At 31.7% G+C, this 21,652-nt stretch overlaps 3 protein-coding genes and 1 long non-coding RNA gene across 4 annotated transcripts; 3 read left to right on the forward strand and 1 right to left on the reverse strand.

The window, feature by feature from the left end:
- Positions 1-848: 848 nt before the first annotated feature.
- LOC135151107 (uncharacterized) lies at positions 849-1,937 on the forward strand. Its single transcript, XR_010289619.1, has 3 exons — positions 849-924; positions 1,084-1,296; positions 1,856-1,937. It is a non-coding gene; the product is annotated as an uncharacterized LOC135151107 (long non-coding RNA).
- Positions 1,938-7,355: 5,418 nt separating this feature from the next.
- Positions 7,356-10,199, reverse strand: LOC108212601 (cytochrome P450 724B1). Its single transcript, XM_017384325.2, has 7 exons — positions 9,976-10,199; positions 8,898-9,222; positions 8,630-8,782; positions 8,190-8,522; positions 7,906-8,091; positions 7,687-7,805; positions 7,356-7,612 (listed from the first exon to the last, which is right to left on the reverse strand). The coding sequence occupies exons 1-7, from the start codon at positions 10,197-10,199 to the stop codon at positions 7,498-7,500; spliced, it is 1,455 nt and encodes a 484-aa protein (XP_017239814.1). The 3' UTR covers positions 7,356-7,497.
- Positions 10,200-13,858: 3,659 nt separating this feature from the next.
- Positions 13,859-15,905, forward strand: LOC108211456 (uncharacterized). Its single transcript, XM_017383061.2, has 2 exons — positions 13,859-14,510; positions 15,012-15,905. The coding sequence occupies exons 1-2, from the start codon at positions 13,971-13,973 to the stop codon at positions 15,333-15,335; spliced, it is 864 nt and encodes a 287-aa protein (XP_017238550.1). The 5' UTR covers positions 13,859-13,970; the 3' UTR covers positions 15,336-15,905.
- Positions 15,906-17,684: 1,779 nt separating this feature from the next.
- LOC108210717 (28 kDa ribonucleoprotein, chloroplastic) lies at positions 17,685-21,268 on the forward strand. Its single transcript, XM_017382107.2, has 4 exons — positions 17,685-18,212; positions 18,841-18,942; positions 20,495-20,776; positions 20,998-21,268. The coding sequence occupies exons 1-4, from the start codon at positions 17,754-17,756 to the stop codon at positions 21,055-21,057; spliced, it is 903 nt and encodes a 300-aa protein (XP_017237596.1). The 5' UTR covers positions 17,685-17,753; the 3' UTR covers positions 21,058-21,268.
- Positions 21,269-21,652: the final 384 nt, after the last annotated feature.

Below are 21,652 nucleotides of genomic sequence, written 5' to 3' on the forward strand. Positions count from 1 at the left end.
GCTGTATGCGCAGAGGTTTGCCGAGGATTCTCTACCTGTATCCAAACATCAAACCTTGATAAAAGGAAGTAATAAATATACTTCTTCAAGCATAATGTGCAAAGTCTGTGCTTCTTGATAAGTATCCTTCCCCGTTAACACATGTATTTTTTACATAATATGCATATTTTGTGGTTCTTGACAAATATATGTGCATAGTCTGTTGTTCTTGACAAATATATGTGCGATTGTTCAGCTTCCAAGCAACGAGGTCGTGGACCAGGTGTCAACAATATGATAAATTCCCAAGAACCTCTCCTTGCTCCTCGCAAAGCGCCATTAGTTGATAATTTTTTTAAGGTTGGTATGAAGGATCATGTGCATTGCCAGATTTAACAGTGTTTATCTCATCTGCAGCTCTAGACGCACAGGTAGAGGTCCAAGTGTTGAAAAACTGTTGACACAGAGAAGGTGCCATTTACCTCTACGCAGTATTATACTCAAATTATACCATATAACTAAGAATTTTTTTCTCTTCTCCTTCATTTGCAGCTTATGTGACTTATCCGTATACTAATGGTGGAACTCACGTGTCTCCAAATACTTCCGGTTAGTAGTCCATCATTCTTTTATCTTATATGATCCGATACTAATTTCAATCTTCATGTTCACTTAAGAGTGTAGGACTCCAAGTAGCACTCTAACGTTCCGAGGATCAATGATGAGGAGAAGCAATTCTCTTCGCAAAGCATGAAGATTTATGCACCTCACAACATGTCTGATTCTCCAAGTTCTCCTTTTACCTCTTCTAGGTGTTTTGACACGATTACACGAATTAGGTACTAAAAGCATCAACATTCCATGTGTACGCAGTAGATAGAAGCACATCCCGTTGTCAACAGCCATTTTCTTCTTCAAGTGTTATGGTTCATAATCATCACTCTGGTATGCATGTCATTCTTATTTTGAAATTGGTCACCTAAAACCCAGTTTTTAATAGATATAATACTTTACTAATTAACTATGCACCATGGTATATCTCGATAGAAGTTAGCTTAAATACAAGATAAATTCACTGATACCAGAAGTTAGCTCTGTTCTCAGCAGGAAAATTGAACACAGTCTCGATGGGGACACCACATTCTCCTCCTGAATCCATGGTATTGTAGAAGGATCCTGAATCTGGCCCATAAAGAATTCACTGAATCAAAAAAAGTAGTGTACCTTAAAACCATACAAGATACTGTAGAGGTAATTGGTTCAACCTGGGACGTAAACAGATCCCATTGTGACAGATAATCACTGGCATACCTTCAGGTTTATTTTGTCTGTAAAATATGTGTTATAACTTATTGCAAAACTATACCATTTTTATTTATTTATTCTTGCATGCTTCCATCAAGGTGCTTTTTACTTATTATGTTATTGGATTAGATCCAAATGCTCGAAGGTAAATTTTGTTATGTTATGTCAGGATTAGTTCTCTCTTTAACTCATGCATGTTTTCATGCCCTATAATGAGCAATTATCATGTTACATATTGTTCAAACAGTATCAACCAAATGACTTCTGCATTGTTCCGGGGTATTGCAGCATTGGCTGGGAGTTTAATTGGCTAGGGGTATTACCTTCTTTATTTTACAAGGATATTTCAGTGAGCACTGCTTTTTAGTAATTTTTCAGTTCTTTTTACTTTTTTGGTAAGACTTTCTTTTATTATTTTATGACATTTAACTTTGGTATTATCTAATAAATAGTTGTTTTCTTCTTCGACTATGGAGAAGACATCAGTACTACTTGGAAGACATCACCACAATCAAATTGTTATTGGTTTTCTGTTGATCATCATTTACGGATGTTGTATTTCATTGAACAGAGAATTGTGTTTTTATTTTCTGGGTGTGGTCAGTACTCCATACTGTCGGGCATCCTATTTCAGGTCTGGATCGACTACTGACCTGTTGTTGAGAAAATGAAAGAAGAGAGAAGTAATACCATAATGATGGTCATGTAATTCCTCTGGGGTTGAGTCCTAGATTAGCTTTGCACGAAGACATTCTATTACGTGTGTTAATGTTATCTGATTATATGGTGCATCTTACTAATGTTACATGAAGGTGATTGCCTAATGGAACTAACAAAGACAGAAAATCTTCTAATTACAGAAATTCATATGGATGAATGGATTCTGCTTGGTCCAGACCTACACCATTGATATGAATGTCAGTGACTTTTTTCTCGGTAAGCTATCAGAATTTCATAATTATCTCGAAAAATCTTGACTGCATCAGCAATAGCTTGATCTGATGACAGTAAAAGAGCCTGAATGACTAAATATAAAGTAGCTACTGCCACCTCGCAAAAGAGAAAAATAGACCGAGACATGGCAAAAGATAACTATATTATTTCATTTAAAATAAAATTGAGTATGTAATTTACTTTTTTTTGTCAGGGAGTTTGTAATTTATTTGATATCATCATTTAAGAGAATATTTGTATTAATTTATTAATTGTATATTGTAATTTTATTCAGTCCAAAAAAGTGATTTTTCAAGTGTGGTAGAATGTTTGAGCTTTTCTTTGAACAGACATGTAGATAAATAAAATAATGCTTAATAGAATTTTATAAAAATTAATTTCTTTTTTCAATGTTTCACATGAAAATAATAATTATTTTTAATAAAATAATATTATGATGACTTATATATTCATATTAATAATAAAATAGTAATTTAATAATTTAATTTGACCCATGTCATTTATAAATAAAATAAATTTAAGTAATAGAAAATTTATAATTGATTAAATAAAATATTTATAAATTTTATCAAAATATTCTCTTAGCATATATCTAGGGTTTTGGTGTAACTAATTTCCTATTTTTCTTATATTAAATCTTATAAGTTTAACCACTTTCAATCATTAAATTATAAAATGCCTTAACATTAAAATAAACAATTAATTAAAATAACCTAAAATTAAAATAAAATAACAAACAATTCACATACATTATAAAAAAATTAAAAATAACGTTGTCAACAACATATCGAATGACATTTATTAAAAAATGATATGTTTTTAATATAGATATATGAATTTAAAACAAAGATCTATGATAAAATTTTAGATAGATGACGTTTTATCTAAGATGGTAGCAATATTTAAATTACATGTGGATATATATATATAATATTTGAAACAACATAAAATCAAAAAATAAATATACATTATAAAATAGTATATATATATATATATATATATATATATATTAAACAAGTAAAAATATAACAATAACAACAAAACAACAAAAAAATATAAAAATATATGTTTAAAAAGAAAAAAAAGCAAAATTTTAATGGATGCGAGCACGCGAAGCGCGGGCAAAAATACCTAGTTTTAGGGAAAACAAATTTTTTCGAACGTTAACTTATCGTGTGTTTAGAAATTTATCTCTGAATCGTAAATTTATCATTAGATTTGAATTTATTTTGGTCACTAATATTAGATTCAGATTTAATTATTAATATTATATTAATATTATATTTTTGAGCATCATTAAAACATTTTAGTAATCCGCGATCTAAAATATGTCTGTATCTTTATATGTAGTACCTGTGTCTTAGGTAGTTTATCTTGTATGACGAGAGTTTGACAATAAAAAGATTTAGTTTAATTAATTATTTTAATTTTTTTAATAACAATTTAACATTTGAATCTATATACACAAAAACTTAGGTAGTTTATCTTGTATGACGAGAGTTTGACAATAAAAAGATTTAGTTTAATAAATTATTTTAATTTTTTTTGAATAACAATTTAAGATTTGAATCTATATACACAAAAAGAAAATCTCAAAATTAAGTTATGAAACTATTTTATGTAAGAAGTAGGAACCTTAAAATACGTGCCAAGCAGTGGAAAAGAAATATAAAGAAATGAGAAGGATGGAGTTAGTAATAATAACATAAATGAGTGGTAAAATCGAGAAGAATTATAATTAGAATTCTAAATTTTTTTAAAATTATCAATCTGAAATCAATGATTTCAAACATAATATTGCATAATACCACTATATTTTAATAATGGTAAAAATAACATAATGTTAATAATCAAATCCGAACCTAATTTTTATGACTAAAAAAACTTTTTTTTATCATCTCTCCTTTCTTGACTACTCTCTTTTAGTACAGATATTTAAACATACACATACTCCTCGATTTATGTACACGTGTTTAATACACTTTTATATAAATATTTTACGAACAACTGATTTAAATATCATGAAAGTAAATGGGTTGTATTCACGGGTGTAAATAATGGTGCCCACAAGATGAATAAAGAGTAATGACTAATATGCGAGGAAAGTTGTGGTGTTGAAGATGTTATTACTATTACTCATACCCGCATTACTGTAGTGCGTATGCAGACACACATCATTATTATGCGTATAGTGACATTCATTATTACTATGTGTGTATATTACAGTTTGGAGAGAGATTGAAAATGCATGTAAAAGCATCAGAGACGCATCAGAAAAATGCGTATAGGAGATACGCATCTGGAACATGCGAGTACATGTGGTTATTTTTGTTACGTATTCCGAACTTAGTTATTTTGGTCAATCAATTTGAAATAGCGTTAAATTGGACTTTCACCCTAAGTTGGGTGACAAAAAATCTATATTCCATGAACTTTAAGAGGTATTTGAATTAATAATAGAAGTTCTTTTTACTGCCATTGTCCCTCACGGCCCTGTTATTTACATACCCTGCCATTGATGATTACTTTCTCTGGCATGTAACCTCATGACTTATGCAGCCGGTTACCTCCTGCTTCAACTTTACTTTTTGAATTTGAAATTTCAAATATCATCGCTCTGATCCTTTTCAACTTCTTCCCCCCTTAACTTCTCTTTTCATTCCCATTTGTAGATGTTTCCTCCCTCACCTCCTTCATAATAAAAACAAAACTTCTTTGTAATGGATTCATGTATCGATCTTCCGTTGCTTAAATATAGATATGTTGTTCATAACTGTGTTTGTGATTGAATGACGTTTGTTGCACAGCGGAGCAAGACTTCCAACGTTGATGGGTTGTACCATGGTTGGAGGTTTTATAGAATGGATATTGATTCTAATTATCTTTGTTCCTCTATATTCCAGCCTAATATTTATCCTGCTCATTGATTTTGATTTTTTTTATTCGTGTATTTGTTCAGACTTATGATTATGCTCCTGCTGCAGTTGTTCTCCTTGCATCTTCTCAATGTAATCGAACACTTATTACAGTGTACATGTTTGATAAAAGATCTAAAAGGAATCTTCGTGTTTGAACATCATAATATGATGTTCATTGATTTTCAATTTTATTTGTTTGTTTATTTGTTCAAGATTTTGATTATGCTCCTGCTGCAATTGTTGGTAGTTATTATTCTCCTTAGATCTTCTCAATATAATAGTAATTCATATTTCATTTTTATATAATAACTACTGAGTTTATATTTAAGAGAGTTTTGACTACCAAGGTACATAATTGTTTACAACATACAAGTATATGTTTCCCACTTGATCGGCAACAGATTTGCTGAATATGTTTTCTGTCATTTGCTGAATAGACAAGTAGAGTTATATCAGTCATATGTAGGGATGTAAAACGGATAATTCGGATACAGATCTGTCTGTATCCGTATTCGTATCCGATCCGAATTCATATTTATCTTTATATATTACACATTTTAAGTCAATTTCTTAAGTGATATTGCAATTAATTTGTCTACCACTATATGTAAAAAGAAATCTTAAAAAGATGATATTGGTTGTAAAATTTCAAATTCGAGTACTTATCATTTATTTGTATTATACACAATCGTCTTTTTTTTAGAATGTGATTACAAACTCATGTAAAAAACAATGATGCAGGGATCTTTGAAGCCGCCGTTCTTCATTCATTGATGACTGAAATGCATTTTTGTGACTTAGAAAACTCTACACTTATATTAACTTCAAAGTTTCAAATAGCTGCACTCCAAGACTGAGTTAATGCACCAGACTATATGTCACACACTCAATTTCAACTACCAAAGGCAGCACTTGATGAGTCTACTGCACACCTTCTAATTACTTCCACACCGAAGTACTCCCTCTGTCCCATTTTAACTGATGTTTGACTTTTTAACACGTATATTGAAGTGTAAAAAAATACTATATATACTCAATAAAAAATTTCAATTCTTATATCAAATAAAAGTTTAGATTCTAAACTTTTATTTGATATAAATTTTATAAAAAATAATTATGTTTAGAAGTGATTTTTTTAACATTTTAAAATACGTGTAAAAAAATCAAAAGCAGTTAAAATGGGACGGAGGGAGTACATAATTATGTTATGTAATGAGTATGGAGTAAAAGTGTAATCAAGTCACCCATCAAGCATTTATCATAAAATCATTGTTATGTGTCTTTGTGATGAGTAACGACAGAGCAAAGCAAGCCTTCCAAATTTGATTTCTTTTCGTTTCAAATTAAGAGGTCTATTATTCCTTATACATACCATTGGTGAGGTGTGTCATTGTTAAAACTATAAAAAGTTAAATTATTAAAAAAAAAATTTAACACAAAGTCATATTTTACATAGAAAATAACGAGTCAACATACAAAATTTTACATTATAAACAAATTAAAATAATTTAAACACGAGTTTCTTACAAACTAGAAAGCTGAATATAGGAGCCAGGAGGTGTTTGGAAGTTAGAGGTTTGGGATAAAATTAGAGGTTTGGGGTGTTTTAGAGGTTTGACCATTTCAATCCGCTAATGTTAGTGTTTGGCAGTTACCGGATCGAAATAGAGGTTTGAGCTCAAAAAACTAATTTTCAAAAAGCTAGTTTGAGGAGTTTTTTGGGTTAGCAGTTTGGGTATGTGTCACAAAAAGCTGATCAAACAACTATTTACCAAACAGTTTTACAACAAACCGCTAATTCAATCCGCTAGTCAAAACATCTATTTAAATCAACTAGTCAAAACATCTAATTCAATCCGCTAACAGCTAATCGCTAATTCCCAAACAGGGCCATAATCATAGATATCGATCGTTCATATAGCCTAGCACGTAGGACGGATTTGGTATTCAGATCTTGGGGCACGAAGCAATTTTTCGGAAAACACTCATAAATTTTTAAATTTTGGTGAGAGCATTTTAATAACTTTTTAATATTCAGAATGATAGAAAAAATAGTAATTATTTTTAGGGAGGACGCTCGTGCCTTACTAGATCCATCCCTGCTAGCACGAGTATCTTATAAACAGATGAAATAAAAACAACAAATATTTTATCATTTATGCAACCAAAAACATGTCTGCAAAGCCAGATTATGTCAAAATAGAATAGGACTAGAGTCTAGAGGCTAAAATTGTACTCTTGATTTGGAAGCAAAGAAGAAAAACAATCACAGATAAGTTCTAAATATTGTTACTGAGAAAATATTAGCAAGTACTGGTGCTATTAGTAGCAAATATCTACTTCATGCAGTTGCTGCTCTAGCAGGCTCTTTCAATGGTTGCAATTCCAATTTCAAGCCATTTTTGAATCCTAAATAAGGGTAAGAAACTGGATAATCCTCTTCCATCATTTTCCACCTGCATATGCAAGAAAGACTTTGTAAGTTAAGATATATAATGATGCAAAACTTATAATATCAGATAAGATATACCTGTAGTTGAGGACAAGTTGGTGGAGAAAGATAGTAGCCTCAAGTTTTGCTAAATCAGTTCCTGGACAAAGCCTCATTCCCCCGCCAAAAGGATTCACTATTTTTCTCGTTGATCGATCCTGCATGCATGTCAACATCCCAAAAGTGTTCTTTTTTACAGTAAAATTGGGAAAAATAAGAAGTGCTATATATAGTGGTGTAATGGGATTTTTTTTATACATTCCACCGCAGAGGGTCGAATTTAGCAGGATTCTGGTGAATGGCTGGATCCAAATGAACTGCAGTGAAGACCGGCAACACCTGCCATCCAGCTGGAATGTAATAGCCTTTGTATTTCACATCTTCAAGAGCTTTTCTATGCACAAATTTCACAAGATTGCCACATCTCAAAGCTTCATATATTACCTATATATTCAAGACAACAAAAACTGTAATATTAATCAACTAGTCCTGACCAACACATATACAATTATGCATGGAATTTAGATTAGTTATAGACATACATTGTGGGTGAACTCCATCTGCTGAATGTCATTCCAAGTCAAGGATTCGCCAGGCCGTTTTGTTCTCATAATAGCTAAATGTTCTTGCCTTAATTGTTGAAGTACCTCCTGAGACTGGCAAAGGTAGTAGAGTAATAGGGCCAAAAGGCCAGCCGTTGTTTCATAGCCTGCGAGCAAAAGGTCCATCACAAGACTAATTTTCTCTTCGTTGGTAAGCATGCACTCTTCTTTGGAAAGCGTTTGATCCAGAAAGTCTCCATCAACCCTCAAATGTTCGTTTTTCTCCCTTTCTTCTATAATTCCTTTGATCGTGGACTGGATCCTTGTTCTAGCCTGCAAAGATATAATTTAGTGATAACCTTATATTAATTACTTTCCATTGTCCAATGTCATTCAGGCAGTGGAGCTGATCAACGAATTTAAAAGATTTATGGATGTACCTTAAGAGCTTTGTTGTAAGGGGAACCTGGAAGGTTAATTGGAATGGATACAAGCCCTTTCATATAGACAATGTGATCTTCTAGCATTTGTGTAGCTCTTGGATCTCCGGGCTCTATATTAAGCATATTCTTCAACATGATATGCATAGTAAACTGCACTCAACACCCCGGCAGAAAAATGCAATGAACTTTAGATATTAAATACAAATATTTCTTATCCAAGATTGAGAGAGAGAGAGAGAGATGGGGGAGAGAGACGAGAGAGTACCTTTTTGGCTTCATTTGCGAAGGAAATGTGTCGAGATGTTTGCCAGGAGTCCATAAAGGAGATGGTTAAGTTGTGGACATAAAGAAGGAAGTCGGGGCTGGTTTTGGAGGAGTTGATGAAAGTGAGAGCCACATTTCTTAGCTTCTTGTGAAGATCACCGGGAACAAGCATCATACAGTTTTGACCAAGAATATCCTTGACAGATTTTGGGTAGAAACTCTGGAAAAGCTTATCTTCATTCTGAAGGACAAAGTCATTGAGTTCAAAATCACCTGATACTACCGTTGCCACTCCAAACAGGTTAGACTTGAATACTTTCCCGTACCTGCACCATCCCATCATAATCACATTAAATAAAGGGTCTTTACTCGCACACTAACAGTTGAGGTGAATAGCTTTTACTGATCATGATTTTTTTGTGCATATGCAGGGGGCCATGCATGACTATTAACGAGGTTCTGGCCAATAAAAACCCTCCACCTCAACATCAACAAAAAGTGGTCGTTTGTGTGTGCCTATGGCCACACACTATCCCTTAAATAAATATGCAAAAAAATGAAAAGGAAAATATAACATATTCATATTCTTTATTTTTTTACAATCTTTATACCTTTTATGCATATTCCATAGCACATAAAAAGATAGAAAAAAAAATTAATACGTTGTCTCATGCATGATATTTTTATAATTAATATAAACACTTTTAAAATATATTTGACGTGTGAATATTTTGATTCATTGAAAATATGTGAATAGAGTGAGTGTATTTATACGAAACTTTAAAAATTTTCCCAAAAAGTAAAAAGATTCATAAAAATGAAAAATAATCTAAAATCTCCTTTTCTGCTCCACCAAATTCCAGAATGCACAAGAGATTGACTAATTGATATTTTTCCTTTTTCTTTCTCATCTCTTCTCTCCTGGAATCATCAAAACACAGTGATAACATTATCCTAAAATCATAAAAAACGCAGTGATAACATTATCATGAACTCCAACTTAATACAACTAGAATATCATTTTCCTGAGAGAAGACAAATATATATTAAGAAAAGTTATAAAGAATCAACACAATCACCTGGAGAAATGTTGGTGCAAGAAATTTCCAACGGAGTTTGATTTATGAGGTGCGAGAAAGCTGAAGGTCTCACCGATGAATGGCCATCCCATGCTCCCATCTGGCAACCCTACAACTTGTTCTTCTTTTCTCTTAAACTTGGACTCCGGAGAAGAAACTATGAATACTAAAACACTGAATAACACTGTAAATGACAACACTAAAACACCTAAAATCATCTCCATCGGATCACTTACAATGCAATTATGTTAATGACTATAGAGGTGTCCCTGGCTATATAGGTGCCTTGTGGTTCAATATATATGAACATCTTAGCCTTTGTATCTTATTTATTTCATCTTTCTACGGTAATTTATTCATTTATTTCATTCCAAATATACCAGCAAATTTAAGATTCCTCCTGGAAGTATTATACACTATTTACTTTTCTTTTGTTTGAGTCGAAGCACGATGATGATATTTTGGTTGGAATTCAGGGCCCAAGAGGGTTGTCAATTAATGACTCCATTTATAAATTTGTAATTATAAATTAAATTTTATTATATTAAGCATATAGTTTTATCAAAATATATGCACAAAACTAATATTTTGACCCCACTTAAGTAAAATTAATATTTTATTTAGAATTTATGAAAATTTCAAATTTGGGCCAGCTAGCTTGAATTTCTAGGTAGGCCCCTGGTTAAAAACCCAACTCATATCTGCATTTGGCTTCTTACAATTTACTGTCAAAGAATATGAGTTAAAAGGGGAAATTGTATCCCTATTTTGTTTTTGTTTGGAATTTATACTTAAGTTCAGATGTCGATAAAATAATGCACAAATAGAAGTTTAATATTCTGTATCTTTCAATTTATTGTCAAAGAAATGACGATGCATGAATTTTTTTGTTTTTTTTGACAAACATATGATTTTAATAACACAAAAAAATAACGAGCTAAACATATATAACCGTTTTGTTTTCAGACCGCTTAACATATAGAATATTCAGATTTTTTATTTTAAAAAATATTATAATGACATGCATGTCAAGTAATCCAACCTAAATCACTTCTCAAACTAGTAGCATCCAGTGTTGTAAAAAGCGCATTAAGCGGCCGCCTAGCGGAATCGGCCACAAAACGCTTCGATTTTGTACTAAGCGTGTGATTAAGCGTTTTTGAAAATTAAACGAACTATTAAGCAGTCATTAAGCAGATTAAGCGGTCAAAATGATGTTGACTTGCTATTTTTTTAATTTTAAATATTAACTTTTTATATTATAACTTTATATTATATTAAAATATTAAAATATATATTTCATTACAAATATTATAAATTTAAATTCTTACCCAACATAATATTATTTTTAAATATATTAATATTATAACTAAATATTTAATTATATATAACTAATCTGCTTATTGACCCGCTTAAAATTCCGCTTAAACGTCTGTCTTACCGCTTAAGCTCCAGAAGGTCTTTCTACTGCTTAGGACCGATTTGCTCTTTTCACAAAGTGGTAGCATCACAATTGACCTTCACATAAGCGATATTTGTAACTCAACATTTAAAATTATCAGTTACAGATATTAGAACAACGAACACTGTCAAAATATGAACAAATTTTTTCAGTGACCTCTTAAAAATGTGGGGTCTAGAATTCATAAAAAGAAACAAGAGAATTATACTCTCTCCATCTCAATATATAAGTCCTTTTTGACTTTTGACCAGTCAAATTTATTATACTTTGACTGAAATTTATAAATATTATATAATTGAAAAAGAAATTAAGAAAAATATCATCAAAAGGTAACTCAAGTCTATTTTAATATGTAACTTTTTATTTTATAAAACACAAATAAATATTTTTTAATAATTGGTTAAAAATTGGTCAATTTGATTCTTGGAAAAACAAAAAAAATTTATAAATTGAGATGGAGGGAATATTCGTTAGATTTCCGAAGTAAAAAACGATAATATCTAGGCCAACATCTACAGCATGGGAGGCCGACTCGAGAACGTTTTCTATGAATCAACGTAAGCGACGCGCGTTCATTGTCTGCAAAACTGAAGACTCGAGAGATTGTAACTTGTAAGAAACTTACGTTACTAGTATGATTTTGTGTTTGTTATCTAAAAATATATTTACCGGGTGTTTTGGAGTATGACTTATGAGCTTAAAAGCCCGAAAAACCCACATCCACTTTTATCAGTCTCTTTGGCAAAAGCTCAGGAAGCGCTTAATACAGCGAAAAAGAAGCTCGGTTTCCTAACTTTTTCTTGAGATCAATTTTCGTTTCTTTTTGTAACTGATGTTCTCTTATCAACTTTATGCCATACACTCTCGATTAACACATGGAAAATGTTATATCCAGAGCACTTTTGTTATTTTCAGAATAAAAGAAGAATGAAAATAAAAAAAAATGCCCCCGGCATACACAATAAAAGGTTCTTGGAAAAAATTAATATATGGATAATTTGGTTTTTTGATGCTTGGTTGCTCTGGAAATAAAAAATGAGCTCTGGAAATAATATTTCCCGTAACACATATGCATGTCTGTCATATACATGAGAAATAGGAATTTGTAGGTACTCTTATTTCTGTAAATTATTGTACTTGTAAAATATAATGTATTAATAATAAAAGATTTTTATAATTATAATTTATTTTTTAAAAGAAACAAATACTATTATTATATTACAAAATTAACAAACCAATACTAACTTATAAGTTAAGTTATCTAAACACTTAAAAATTTATAAGTCACGCTATCCAAACACTTTTGGCAGCTTATAAGTCGAGACCAATTTCTCAATTCTAATCCACTTCTTTATTTAAGTAATAAGTTTCTCCTTTTAAGCTCAGCCAAACGGCTCCTTAATCTTTCTGGTACTACTTGCGCGAATTGGAAGAAAATCTTTATGATAGGAAAGAAACAGCAAAGTACTCCTTGTGCAAATTGGAAGAAAATCTTTACGATAAGAAAGAAACAACAAATTACGGCTAATTATTTCAAGTGATTGAGAATATACTCATTTGTAAGTTTATAAATTATATTATTCAAAAAAAAGAGGAAAAACTGTATTTTGGTCTAAAATCTAGAGATTATTTGTGATTGGTCTTCAATAATTTGTGATTAGTTAACAGTGTTATATACTAAGAGGGTTAATTATCAAGTTGGTCACTCAAGTGGGTTTAATGTATCAAATTGGTCACTGAACTCAAAACGGTATCAAGATGGTCACTGAAGTGGCCATAAATATCAAACAAGTACCTTGAAATATAAGTTCAAACAGTAAAAATATTATTTATAAAGTTTTACACATTTTTTTGAATGGTACCAAAACCAAGTAAAAGGTTATGACTTCAAATATTTATGATAATATATTTAGATTTTATCAAATTTATTTATTATTTATTTTTAATTAAAACAAAGAAAATAATTATATAATAAAATATAAATAATAAATAAACTTGATAAAATATAAATATATTATCATAATTACTAGAAGTCATAACCTTTTACTTGGTTTCAGTAACATTCAAAAATAATGTGTAAAACTTTGTAAATAATATTTTTACTGTTTGAACTTATGTTTAAAGATACTTGTTTGATATTTATGGCCACTTCAGTGACCATTTTGATACCGTTTTGAGTTCAGTGACCAACTTGATACATTAAGCCCACTAAGATATTATAATAAAAGATTAGTTCGTCAAATTTTAAGTAAATATTAAAAAAATCATTTAACACTGTGTTTTGCACGGGTCCCCTGCTTAGTAAATATAAAATTTAAATCAAGTCAATAATTTTTGTAGAAAAAATGGAGCTCTAAAATTCTCCAATAAAGAATTTCAATAAGCCAGTACAAATAATTTGGTTGGTTTACTATTCTCGTAATCTCGTTGGCTCTATTGAAAACCTTATCTATTGTGCTCCTTTAGCTGCCTTATTTTATAAAAATATTCTACTAACAAAATCCTCTGCTTAAAAATCATAGACCAGAGGCTGATGATTACCATTCAACCAAACTCAAAGCCATGGCAGCACTTATCATCATCTACTCTAAATTGCCAACTCTTTCATGTTTCATCAGAAACCAAGAAACTTTCCTTTGGAACAGTAACTTGTAACAGCATCAAAGATCAAGATAACAAGAAAGCTAAGATCAAGCGGCTTGTTCTTAGCCAAGAGGGAAGAACCAAACTCGATATTCGACCCGATAAACAATTCTATGATTACCCCAGATTTGTGACTCATGTTGATGACAAGTTTATTTCTACATTGACAAGTGTTTATAGAGAAAAGTTGAGGCCTGATACAGAGATTTTTGATCTCATGAGCTCATGGATTAGTCACTTGCCAGAAGATATACAGTATAAAAGAGTTGTGGGACATGGGCTTAATGCACAGGAGCTTGCCAGGAATCCAAGGCTTGATTATTTCTTTGTGAAAGACCTGAATCAAGATCAAGATTTTGAACTGGAGAGTTGCAGTTTTGATGCTGTTCTGTGTACTGTTAGTGTCCAATATCTTCAGCAGCCTGAGAAGGTCAGTTCATTGCTTTCTGAACATATATTTTGCATATAATCTTGATAAACAATTAACCTAGACTAGGTACCCAAAAAATTAACCCATTTTTTTTTCCCAAATGATGTGTCGGCGTCTGATTGGCTGCATTGACTCCAATAATAATGAGACCTCCTTATATATATACATCAATCATCCAATCACAATTTTCCACTTGTCTGGTAAAAAAATTTGGGAAAATTTTTAGTTACGTAGAATTACCCTTGTCAGATAATCCAATTATCTACATACGTCATATTCAATCAATAATTTTGAGATTGATCCACACTCACAGGGTTTAATTAATTTATGTCTGTCCAAAGGTAAACTAAGTAAAATTTTGTCAGACCATGAGATAGTTCAAGTGGTAAGGATTTATCTCTTGTCGTCCACGTGTGCATTTCACATTCTAATTTTGTGAACTTTACTGTTTATACTGTCAGATTTGGTGGTTAAGTTTAATATGCATAAGGTGATTGGCAGGTATTTGCAGAGGTATGCAGGATACTAAGGCCAGGAGGGGTGTTTATAGTGAGTTTTAGTAACAGATTGTTTTATGAAAAAGCAATTAGTGCATGGAGAGAGGGGACTGCATATAGTAGAGTGCAACTGGTTACACAATACTTCCAATGTGTAGAAGGGTTCACTCAGCCGGAAACCATAAGGAAATTACCGGGCACCGGAGGCGGCATTCAGGAAGAGAAATCACCGTTGAGTTGGATAATGGGGTTGCTGGGATTGATGTCTGGATCAGACCCTTTCTATGCAGTTATTGCTTACAAAAATTTCAAACCTATCTATGACTAATACTTGTTCTCTTTTCTTCTTAAAAATGTCTTTGTAAATTTGTATCTTCAGAGCAGTGACGGAACCAGGACTAAATCCTCGGGGGCTCAAATTCGAAAGCGCAGCTGAGTAGGTTGTCGCGGGTTCGCGGCCGAATGAATTCATGTTGTGTTTAGTTGGGGAGAATGGAATGGAATTACTAGAAATACTTGAAACTAATAGAGATAGGAAGAAAGTTTTGAAATTTTTTTGAGAGAGTGCAAAATTGCTATGATGAAATTTGAGAAGAAATTGAGGATATGAGAGAATGAAGCATTCCATCTCAAATTGAAGGTATGATATTTAGCACATGATGTAAGGAATGGAATGGAGCTGGAAAGAATGAAATTTCTTAACAATTGTCCAAAAGATATTTCATTTTTCATTTCATTCCTTCCGGAATCATTCATCCCAACCAAACACAACATTATAGTAGTGAGATGTTGAGTTAGGGGATAAGTGAGTGCGTATGACTTATGAGTGTATCTTTTTGAATGTACTCTCTCCATACCAAATTAGATGATCCTTTTGAGAAAATTTTTTATTTCGAAATAGTTAAGTCTCTTTCTTTTCAATGCACATTTATCAACAATCTTCCATTCTTACCCTTTCTTATTTATCATTTCCAACATACCATCTAGCTAATGTTATAGAAAGTCAACACAATAAATATGGGCAGAGATAGAAAAAAGAACAATCTTTTGATACTCTTTAGTATGTGTGAAATGAGTAAAAATCTCATCTAAATTGGGATGAATGGAGTATTTGTTAATCTCTCTTTGGACTAAGAGCAAGTCCAAAGTAGAGAGAAAAAGAGAGTATGTAAAAGAATTTATTAGAAAATATAGTATAGAGTAAGGATAGAGAGGTGCCTTATAGATAAGGTCGGAAGAGGTTCTCCTAATGATATAAGGTATCGACATTGTTGGATCAACATTTTTCATCAAATATTCTAAATTATGACTTAGGACATGTTATAAGGTATCTCCTGGACACGTTTTAAGTGCCCTGAATTATATTGACATAGATAATTCAGCAGGGGCTGGAAAAAAAATATGCACTATTTTTTCGAAGTTAGGGGAACTCTAGCATCCCTTAGCCCCCTATGGTTCCGCAACTGCTTCAGAGCATCAATTTTCCTACAAGGCCCAAGAGTGAAATAGAGAGCAGCCCCAGCGGCAGGGGATCCTCAATCTGAATGTTAATTGTATCCTTTTATAACAATTTTTTATTTTATTTTTTATTAATATAATGCTAAGTTAGTACTAAATAAATTATTCATTCACATAATAATTTTATCGACAATGGAACTAGACTGCTTTTTTTGTAACATAGTCGTTATAATTACTATGATATAAATATTGTCATTTTTGTTATAAAATAACAGCCGCATAAATATTCACCTTTTTTACTCATTTCACAATCCATCACTCTACAAATGAATCCAAATAATTCTGCTCATTCAGATCCAAATTCTAGTGTTCCCAATTTCAAATTATTTTCAAGTCCTTGTTTATCATGTAATGAAAATATTTCAAACCTAAATTTCTCAATTCTTCTAAGTTCTAATCAAAAAGTAAATCGAAATTATTTCATATCAACACTCAAATCGAAATTTTAAATTTTGGTTATCATCTCTAATCACCGTGTAAATAATCAAACTACTCGTGAATCTTTTTGCGACATTTTTCGGAGCAGTATTATTGTACTTTCTACTAAATTTTCCTGCTTTGATTCTTCACTATTTTATTTTCTCTGGTGACTTTCTAATAATTGATTTCAAATTTTTATTTATCAATGAAAATATTAGCATATGTTTGGTTCCTGACAACTGTTAGGGAAGTTTTAACTGGCTCATGATTTATGATGGACCGTTTGATTAATATTTAATAATCATGATTATAATAAAAGTTTAATATGTCAATTACTTATTAACCGTTGAATGAGATAAAATAATCTCGTCTGGCGGTTAAAAAGTGTAAGACAAATCCCGTCCAATGCTTAAAAACATTGAACATATAAAAAGATATATCATAACAGAATATATTAATATTATTATTATTATTACCATCAGTTAGCTAAAGAGCCGGAGCACCATTTTTGAAGAGTACTAAACATATACGGGGAACGTTTGGTTTTTGTTTTCTATTTTCAAAAATCTTCATTTATATAAAAAACCAAATGCCTAATTTCGAATGACTAGGGAATTCATTATTTCATTTTTCACGGTGAAAATAAGGCTATGCCGGAGTCAATTTAGAGAGGACTGATTTCATGAATGTAGCAATTTTACTGCGGTAAAAAAATATAAATGAATATATAAATGGGCAATTCCCTGACCTCTCCTCTTATCCTATCCATCTCTTTCTCTCCGAAACCAAAACCCCTTTCACAAAAAAAATGACTTCTGCGACTACAGCTACTTCATCTCTCATCAAGTCCCTTGCTTTATCAATACCCACTTCTTGTTCTTCCTTATCTTCCCCATTCAAATCTTCACTTCTCTCCTTACCCTCCAAGCCCATCGCATTCACTCACTTATCTTCTTCATGGGTCTCTCTTAAACCCAAGATTTCTGGGTCTGTTCTGGTGCCATTTGTTGCACAGACCTCAGATTGGGCCCAAGAAAGTGGGCCTATTGATGGGGTTGAGTCTGGAATTGATGTAATTACTGAAGATGTGGGAGTGATAGAAGAAGAAGAAGTGGTGGTTGAAGATGTTGAAGGTGAAGTGGAGGAGGATTCTTATGAGGAGCCACCTGAGGAAGCTAAGGTCTTTGTGGGTAATTTGCCTTATGATTGTGATAGTGAGCAGCTGGCTGCTCTTTTTGGACAGGCTGGTGTTGTTGATATTGCTGAGGTAACAACTTTCTTGCTTTCTTGGGTGTGTTCTTTTTAATTCGATGTTCAGGGTATAATATATATGAAAGTTTTGAAATTTAAGTAGCTGGTGTGGCTCATTCATGATTTTTTTTTTGTTAAATTGGTTTACGATGTTGTAGTTTTCATGTTGTTGTGATGGATGTGAGGTAATTTAAGCTATTTAATGTTAGAAAAATGGATTATATTAAATTGATGGGTGTGAAATGGGCTTGTATATGATAGTGTTGCTAATAAGTGTTAGGGTTGAACTTGTATTGGGACATGAATCCATTAATAGAGCAGGAGAATATAATACAATCAGTAATCCTAAATAATGAATTTTTAGTATTACAAGACTGCAAGTTATAATTTTTGGTTGCTTAATTGTGTAGAGCTGTGTTGCGTCCACATTACTACATTACTACATTACTATGGTTGTCTTAGAGAAAAAAAAGAGAAAAAGGCAGTGGTTTTGAATATGATTGTTATTTGTCAGTAAGATATGGCACAATAGTCCATATAAAATTATGGTTTTTTTTATTATTATTTTAAAGTTTGAATTACATTTTTGTATTGATGTTACTGCACACTAACTAAAGTGATTGAAATGTGTTTGTGTGTGCTAGGTAATCTACAATAGGCAAACTGACCAAAGTCGAGGATTCGGGTTTGTGACAATGCATACCGTAGAAGAAGCTGAGAAGGCTGTGGAGATGTTCAGTCAATATGTAAGTGTTTTTCATGATAGTTTTCTTTTTTAACCTATTTTTAATCCTTAACGATTTTTCATCATTATTGAAAAAGGTTTTTGGATGGAAGCTGTGACAGTTTGATAAATTTGCACTCGCTAAAATTTAACTTGCAATATGTTTTATTACTGGACTTGTTACCTCTGTTTCAAATCCAAATATCCAATACTTAATTAGCGTCTTTTAAATCTCGCAAGGAAGACTCCAACCAGTCACACTAATATGTTATTGTTGTGTAGCAGTTATTCATAAGTAGGGTAATTTAAGAATAATTAAAAATGAAAAATTGTTTCTATTAACTGGCACAAGATATATTTGGGCTTTTGAAGAACCTATATTTGGTTTCTAACTTGCACCAAAGTAATTAGTGGGAACTAATATGATTTAAGTATTAGTGAATAGTGATTCATTTACACCAAAATAGTGAAGAAGTAACACCCCAATGTCTGTGTTATGTGCCACGGAAGATGCCTAAAGTTATACAGTTTTCATGTGCGCAAGTTTTCACATTTATTTTTTAATATTAGCTACCTGCTCATCTTATTAGTTTTCCCTACATGACTTTTCTGATTATAATATTATGTTACATAAATGAAATTGATACGTGCAACAGCTTACAAGTAATTTTGTTCTATCTGCTTACTTGCAAACTCACTCCCTTACCATTGAAGCGGAAGTATATATTAATTTGTTTTGTGTGTAAATGATTATTATGAGAAACTGGGAAACATTTAGCTTTTGGGTATTTTAAATAGTAAGTGCAAACCTGTGTCATAGGTCCTATATGCAAGTAATTATTCTTGCATTAGGAAGCTGATACTTGTATTGTTATTCTTGCAATATATACTATACACCATCCTCTTTCAAAAATAGAAAGCTTGTATTTAAATAATAAATACATACAGTATTATGTCTGTGTTTATCATTTTGAGGTGCAAATACATACAGTTACAATATATATTCATCCAAATGATTTATCCTCCAACTTTTTTCTTTAACAATGATTAAAGATTTACATTATTTTGTCAAAATAATTTATGCACTCCAAAAATAAATTAATAGAAGTACAATGTGTACTGCTGGCAGATGAGGAAGTGGGTGAATATGCTAGTTCATTGAATTTGCTATAAAGAATGGATATTATATAGTTAATTCTGAGGTGAAATTTGAGAACTCTTGTGAGCAACTTAATCTCCCTCCGTCCCCCTCATTTTTTCCTATTCTGCTTGTCTCTCAAAACTATTGCCCATAATTATGTTAATATATTTGAAAAACAATACAACTTTTTGGTAATTATTGGCTTATATAATGTAAGTGAATGAAAATGGGATGGAGGGAGTATTTGATGTGCTTCCAGAATCTTGCTTCAACACTTCCAATTTGAAAATGTTCCTGTGTCTTAACATAACTGTGTCTTTCATATGTTACTAGTACCAGCTCCAACATGTATTTCAAATTCTTCTTTATATATTTTAATTATAAGATGAAGACTATTGGGTTTTGATTACTGATAGCCAACAATCTGTTGCAGGATTTAAATGGAAGGTTTTTGACTGTAAACAAGGCTGCTCCTAGAGGTTCTCCTCCTGAAAGACCTGCCAGAATGTTTGAATCTTCTAACAGAATATATGTTGGCAACCTGCCATGGGATGTGGATAGTGGCCGTCTGGAGCAGCTTTTTAGCGAACATGGTAAGGTTGTTGATGCCCGAGTTGTTTCTGATCGAGAAACTGGTCGTTCACGTGGATTTGGATTTGTAACAATGGCTAGCGAGACGGAACTGAATGATGCCATTGCAGCTCTTGATGGAAAGGTAAATACTCCATACATTGCTAAAGAGAATTTTCTGAAAAGAGTTTAAAAAAGTTATATGTATCTCTTACACAGACACAAGCTGATAGGGAACAGGTAACGAACTTGTAAATTGTAAATATTTACTATTTAGACATTGATATCAAGTCTTTAGCTGTAAACCAGATAATACACTTAAATAATAATATATCTAATCATTGTCACATGTCATTTGCAATGTAGAGTATCGATGGAAGAGCAATCCGGGTGAATGTTGCAGAAGAACGCCCACGGCGATTCTAGTTAGCTTGAGTTGATTCTTTTGGCAGATCAAATGAAATGTGCTTGGCCGGGGTACATTAAGTCGTTTTCTTTCTTTCTTTCTTTTTTCCTTTCCTTTTTTTCTATTTTGTATTTTTTATCTGAAGAGAAGGCAATTTTAGAGGTGTAGGAGTTGCAAAATTTTCCTTTTTTCGTGCTTTGACCATTCTCAATTTTATTTTTCTTCCCTTTATCATGGATAGATATGCATTTGGGAGTCATTTTCACGACAAATTCTCGAGAAATTTCTGAAAAAATTTCTCGAGAAACATTTTCCAAAAAAATAATCCTGTTAAATTTTTGAGAAAAGTTTTCCAAAAATTTCTCGAGAAAACTCTCAGGGGAATTAATGAGAAATTTGAAAATTCTTAATAAATAAATTTACGATGAAAAAAAGTTTCTTGAGAAAAGTGAATAACTTCTCAAAAATAAATAATTTTTTGTTCTATTTCTTTCACGAAAAAAATTATGAAAATAATGAGAAACAATTTTGGACAAAGAATTCCCTTCAAAAGAGAAAGTCATTTTCCTGAAATTTTTATCACTTTTTAATTTTTATATGGAAAATTTCCTTTCT

The sequence above is a fragment of the Daucus carota genome, chromosome 3 (genome assembly GCF_001625215.2).
Source record: "Daucus carota subsp. sativus chromosome 3, DH1 v3.0, whole genome shotgun sequence".
Lineage (NCBI taxonomy): Eukaryota > Viridiplantae > Streptophyta > Magnoliopsida > Apiales > Apiaceae > Daucus > Daucus carota.